The 6,619-nt window shown below is 42.3% G+C and overlaps 1 protein-coding gene across 1 annotated transcript in view; it reads right to left on the bottom strand.

Annotated features, from left to right (window-relative positions):
• Positions 3,826 to 6,619, bottom strand: part of NEUROD6 (neuronal differentiation 6) — a 26,583-nt gene continuing 23,789 nt past the window's right edge. The window contains exon 5 of the mRNA XM_021388876.1: positions 3,826 to 5,756. Coding sequence (XP_021244551.1) covers positions 4,722 to 5,735 — 1,014 coding nt within the window. The 5' untranslated portion in view covers positions 5,736 to 5,756 and the 3' untranslated portion in view covers positions 3,826 to 4,721. The remainder of the gene's footprint in view (positions 5,757 to 6,619) is intronic.

The following is a 6,619-nucleotide window of genomic DNA, read 5'->3' as shown; positions in this document are numbered from 1 at the left end:
AACGATCTTTGGAACTGATGCCAATGCAAAGCAAGTTGCAGGTCATTTTTTAATCCACTTTGCATGCATTAAAAACAAAACAAAACAAAACAAAACAAAACAATAATAATCCAGATCTCTCCTCTCTATAATTTGGCTTTCCGTTCCTTTTCCCTCACTCATTCTTGCACATCCTCTGGGGCAAGGGGGAAGGCTTTGCAGGAAAATAGGCCATCCTCTTGGCATAGAGTGAAAGAACTGAGTGGGGCAGCTTGCTCAGGTCACATGGTGTGGGGGAGAGGGCTTGGGAGCACGATTCTGCGTGGCAGCCTCGCGTATGGCAGTTAGATTTGTATCAGCGAGGCACGACAGGTCTGCCCTTGAGATTCTGCTGTGGCATGGTGCCAGCTGTTTGCCACACTGATCTGTTTCTCTCCAGAGCAAAATCACAACCTGCTGCCGCGGTTCAGCTCTGGGTCAGACCCACAGCCACGTTATAGGGGATTTTTTGTTGTTCCTTTGTTGGTTTGGGGTTTTTTTTGGAAGTCTGAGGTTTTATAAGCAGAATTGCCTTCCCAACAATTCAGCCCAAAGCAGTACTGTCACTGCTACATGTACCTCAAATGCTGTAGGATTTTGGTATCTTGAATAAACCTGCTTGACCTTGAATATGGATCAGAAAGTATAACTGTAGGCTTGAGTTAGGCTAGATTCACAATCTGAGAAACAAAACCACACAGCTCCTCTTAATTTAGGCAAGTGTTATTTGCTTCTGCAAGAAAAGATTCTGCCATGTGTTTCACGGGGATTTCATTCATCTTTATTGATGGCATTTCACTTAATTTGCTGCCATTTGAGAGCCCTACAGGCAAAGGGGAGAAGAGGGAAGTAGGGGTAAAAATAGGAGAGGGAATTGCTAGAAAAACCTGCCACCACTTTTGTGTCTGTGCATTTTAAAAATCTCTGTGCAAATAGCTATAAAGTGAAAGAAAACGGATGATCCCAAAGGGAGCACAGCCAGGATGTGTCCTAAAACAAGTGTATTCCTACTGTAAGGCAAAGGAGATTTAAAATCTCATCTAAGGTCTGGCGAAATGATGATGTCCTTCCGTCTCTGCTTGGCACTGTGCTGGGACTTTTAGGGATGCAGAGCTGGAGCCGCTGGTTAAATTTATCTCCTGTAATATTTGACGAACTAGTCCAGAGGTGCAGCCTGGCATTACCCTAGCCTGGGATTGCTGTTTAGCCCAGTGCTGCAGAGGAAAGGGTGCAAACCCCAAGGTATGCTGCCATGCCTTCCATCCCAAGGGCAATTCAGGCACATCCCTGTCTTCAACAGAAATGGCTGAAGTCCTGGAGCAGTATTTTTTCTGGTGTTTTTATTAGTAAAATAAATACATTATTTTTTCTCACTCTGTTCAGACTTAGAATGTCTTTTTCTTTTATGGATGTTTAATCTGAACCAGTATAACCATTAGTAAACAATTAATGTATTCTTGATACCGTAACAACATATAATGCTTTTTAAAAATCTAACTCAAATGTCACTCTGGGAAAAATTATATGGCAAAGAGCTTCATTGTGTAACAAAACAACAAAGGAAACGGCTTTTTTTCTGTCCGATTTGAGCTTCCCACCTTTACGTTTGTCAGAAGGCTTCATGGCACTTACACTAAAGGACAAGGATGAATAGAAACTTCTCACCTAATTTTTCTGGAGCAGTCACTGTTTTATATATCCCTGTCCTCAAAGAGGGGAAGGTAGTTAAGAGGAGAAGAAGGCAGGCAGAAATGAGCAGCTTTGTTTTGCTGTATGAATGGGGTTGGGAGGAGGCAAACCCTATAATGTGCAGACAGGGTAAAGAAACCCACTGGCTATTATTCCTGTGGGTTTAAAGCACTCTGGCATTCTCCATGCTTGGATTTGGTATCTAAAACAAGGCAACTTCAAAGGTTTTTATAAATTGCTTCAGAGCCCTTGTATTCTGCGATGGGCCAGCTAAGGCACACAGAAATCTCTGTTGTGTTTGTGACAGAGAAGGTATGGGAGAGAGTCTGCCTTCCAGGGAATTCCCTATCTCGGTATCTCTAAATAATCCATACCCTCCCAGACAGGGAATGTCTTTTTTGTCTTTTTTTTTTTGATGCAAACTCAGTATTTTTCTATGACTTGCTCCATTATTTATTCTGGACTGGCTTTTCAATTTGCAGTGCCCTGAGCAAGTGTGGTGCCTGCCTTGAGCTACAAGAGGGGGAATCTGGCTGTGAATTGCCTCCCCATCTGTCATGGAGTGAGCGAGAAAGATCCAGACTGGCAGGGAGGGGTATTTTTCCTCCCCCTTCCTCTTGGTTCTTCTGCCAGCAGGGAAAACTGGAAGTGGCCCATGAGTTATGAAGTTAATATAGGGCCGCAGAGCTGGAGACCCCTAGATTGCAGAGCTCAAAGTCCTTGCACCCCTCGGTTGCCTGCTAAATGTATCCTGACAGGCATCTCCTTACCTTGGTGCAGAACTTTACAGCTGCCTCCTTGCTTTGCCTGCTGCTCGTGTGAACGCACCCTGCTCCATCTCAGCACCACAGCCCTCAGGTGCTAGACAAAGTTATGGCCTGCTGGAGTAGGGCTTGAGATGCAGCCTGCTGTTTGGCAGGAGGATATATCCCCCTCCTCTTCCATGTTTTACCCTACTCTCTTTCCCCAAGCCTCTCTTATATTTGCTGCAAAGAACCCAGGGATGTTTTCAACCCAGCACTCATTCCCATCACCAGGTAAAGAGCTGCTGCTTACTTCTTGCCCAGCCCTGACACTGCTGAATGCTGGGATAATCCTGAGACAACTTCATGAACCATGGCTCAAAACTGTGCTTTCAGAAGTTCTGTTTGGGGCTTGACATTTATATCTAGAGAAGATGATGGCTGAGCAAAACCACATGTCCAATGCTTCTCCCGCATGACAACATTTAGACCATGAACCAAGTGTTGGAACTTTGGGCCTGGTCTTTTGAGAAGAGATGGACACCAGATGGCTGTTGTCCTGAAGGAGAAGCAATGTGTGATAAGGCACATGTGAAATTAGACAAGTTATAATGTCACCTCTTTGTCAAGCTGTCACTCAAATGAGGGTCTGAGGTTCATGTGATGCTAACACATTTACACCCAGGCTGTGATGCAGCCCAGGGTCTATAACCTAAAGGTGGTATCTACGCTTTTCAAATATTTTTAAAGGGGAGTTCCCTACTCTGTCACAGTGTAGCGTTTTGGTACTTCCAGTGAATGGTTGTCAAGTAGCCGCTCTGTACCTCTCAAAATGAAGACACCTTGCCCCTTCACAGACCTAGAGGCTCATCGGGAAATAGCTCTGAGTAACCAAGGAGGAGCCAAGGCGCAGCGGAGCTTCACCTGCCAAGGTGCCAGTGGCACGCAGGCTTTGTGAGCGGCTCCATGAGTGTGGGCTGCAGGCACCTCTGTAGCTTAGTTGTTCTGTTTATTAGCAAAGGCTGAGTTTGGCTGTGTTCAGAGCAGCCTGTGACCTGCACATGCACTCAGAGCCTTGCCCATATGAAATGCAGAATCTGTGTTTCGTTGAGCTGTAAAGTTACCTTCTTCCCCTAATCTGTGTTTCGTTTAACTCACAGCATACAGCTGTGCTATTTTGGGTCTGGTTTGCTGCGCTGCTGATGTAAAGTAGAGAGAAGTTCGCCTTGATAAATCATGATTTCCATCTCCAGGCTCAAGTGCTATGGGGGAGCGGGGCAGAAAGCTGTGTAGGCAAGACCAAAGGCAACTGTATACTGTGAAATAATAAATATCAGGCAAAATACAGCATCACAGCTAATAGATGTATTTTAAAAGTGGAAACATCTATGTTTAATTGCATTTAAAATACGTAGTGAGAAACCACAGTTATACATTGTTATAACAAACCTTTACATCTGAAGTCAGAATAATACAAAAAAGTGCTGATTATATATGGTCAAAATAACTGAGGCAAAATTTCAACAACATCTTCTAAAATATTAGCATGTGGCCCCTGCCAGCAACACTCTAAAGGCCAGGTTGAATAATTTCAGTGACAGTCACTGCTTTTTTGTTAGCTTACCCAAAAACAACAACCAGAAAATCTGTTTTTGTTTTTTTGTGTGTGTGTGTGTTTTTTTTGTTTTTGCATAGCTTTCAATATTGCTGCTCTCTCACCTCTGCATATTGCAAGCCCATCTCAGTTCTGAGATAATTTCTTTAAAGTTCAGAATATTTTTAAATCCAGTTCTCCTTCAAATACATAATATATAATTTCTACCAATTATAAATACATCATTTTTATTCATCTGATTTCAATAACATGCATTTGTATAATTACTGTACAATCAAAATAGACATTGACTTTACACAGTGTGTATGCTTCTATTTCGGCGGTGCTGTTCAGACACACTGCTCAACAAATCAAGCAAGTAGGGAAACAAAAAGAAAAAAAGGAGGGGGGTAATAACCTCTGTGAGGAAACATAATTTCACAGTGTTTACAGACCAAAAAGAAAAAAAAGAAAAAAAAGGAAAAAAAAAAAAGAAAAAATGCTTATCAGAAAAGGGATTTATTAATACATAGAAAATCCCCACAATAGTTGAAACACACTTTAGAAACTAGTAAACACGTTAAATAGAGTTGTGCCAATTACGCAGTGCCCAAGCATCTGCTCGCTCTTAATTAGATGGGGAGGTGAATGACCACTGTTTATTTTCATTTTCCTCATTAATTATGAAAAACTGCATTTAATTCATCTTGCATGGTGAGAGACTGGCTGCGCAGATGTAAGTCGTAAGGGAAGTGGCTCTCTGTAGGCAACCTGAACATCGAGCTCTGCCCAAGGGGACCCCTGGGTGGCACTGCACAGTAATGCATGCCGTAATTGTAATTTTTGCCATAGTCCAAGCTTTCTTCTTGCTTCAGGGAAAATATCCCATTATAGTTAATTGGGGGAGGACTTAAGGGACCTTCAAACTGTGGGCTGGCACACTCAGGGGAAGTGCTCTCGTAGAAGGACTCATACGCACTGCAGTAGTTGTAGGGTTTCATGGACTTGGAGTTGTCTAGAGTCCCATGCCCTGGGGGAGTGCCGAGCTCAGGGCTGTGGTAGGGGGGGTAGAAGGTGGAGTAGGGCGAGCGGGCATGATGGGCACCTTCGCCTGCCTGGCCCATCAGGAAGCTTCGGGCATTCAGCTGCAGGCATCCCGCCACCAAGTTTGTCGTAGGCTGGGACAGACCCTTGCACAAGTTCTGGACAAAGGTGAGCAGGTCAGGCCTCTTGCCAATTCGCAGAATTTCAGAAAGAGCCCAAATGTAGTTCTTGGCTAGTCTCAACGTTTCAATTTTAGATAGTTTTTGTGTTTTAGAGTAGCAAGGGACCACTTTCCTTAAATTGTCCAGAGCATCGTTAAGGCCGTGCATCCGGTTCCTCTCGCGTGCGTTGGCTTCTTGTCGCCTGAATTTGATCCTTTCCATCCTGATCTTGCTCGTCTTTTTTTTCCGAAGGCCTCTTCTTCTGGGCAAGCCATTCTCATCCTCCTCCTCCCTCTCCTCCTCTTCCTCCTCTTTCTCTGTATCTTCTCCAGGAGACCTTTTAATATTCTTCCCTCGGAGTATGATTTGCTTCGAAAAGCTTTCCGGGTTCTTTATTTGCTTTTGGTCATCGCTTTCTCTGGAAAACTTTCTGCACATCTGGGATTCTGGCATTACAACAGACTCATCAAACGGTAGTGTTAGCATGGTTCTATAATCTTAAGTTACCTGAAAGAGGGCCAGCACAAAATTTAAATATTTCCGTTTACTAAGTTTGCCGACTTACACACACATTCTCATGCACCTTGCATTTGTCTGTGTGCGCTCTGTACATACAGGAGTGCATGTGTATAAATGCACAATCTATATTTTTCTCATAAATATCAATTGCAAATGCTTGCTTATTAAAAATCAAGTGCTGTCCAGAATTTTAAAATCACTTGAAATCCTCAGGATATCACAACTAAAAAGCCACATCTCCTACAGATAAGTACACAGTAAATCAATATTTTAAATGTATGATTAGCTCCCTGCTCATTTATCTTATTTTTAAACGAGCCCTTTGAACTCTCACTACCATGGAACTCAAAGAAATGCAAAACATGATAAAGCAATACATAAATTTCATTAATACAAATTCCCCTGGGTGAAAAAAATGAGAAGAGCGAGAGCAGTCCTAAAACTGAAAAGTACCATATCTCTATTAAACTGATGGTTAAACATTTTAAAATCACTTTTTGACTTAAATTTCTGAGTTTTTGTCCCTCCACGTTTTCCTCTTTCTGAATCACGATATTAAACTCTTGCAAGTCAGACCGGGTGAAAAAAAATATTAATGGAAGATCCCCCCAGATTTCTCAGCTAGTAACATAAAAAAAAATGAAGTATTTTTTATTTCTAACAATTTCACAGAAAATCACATGTTACATATATCACATCAAGACAAAAATCAGGAAGGATCAAACCCTAAACGTATGCAGGTTAGAGTTAGGAAATAAAATCTCCCTACCTTTTTTTTTCTTTTTCCCAGCAAAAATTCTAACTCTTATTTTACATTTAGCTAGATTGAACTTATCTGCTTATTTTCGTTT

The sequence above is a fragment of the Numida meleagris genome, chromosome 2 (genome assembly GCF_002078875.1).
Source record: "Numida meleagris isolate 19003 breed g44 Domestic line chromosome 2, NumMel1.0, whole genome shotgun sequence".
In the NCBI taxonomy this organism is placed as follows: Eukaryota; Metazoa; Chordata; class Aves; order Galliformes; family Numididae; genus Numida; species Numida meleagris.
This window is presented reverse-complemented; position numbering and strand designations above follow the sequence as displayed.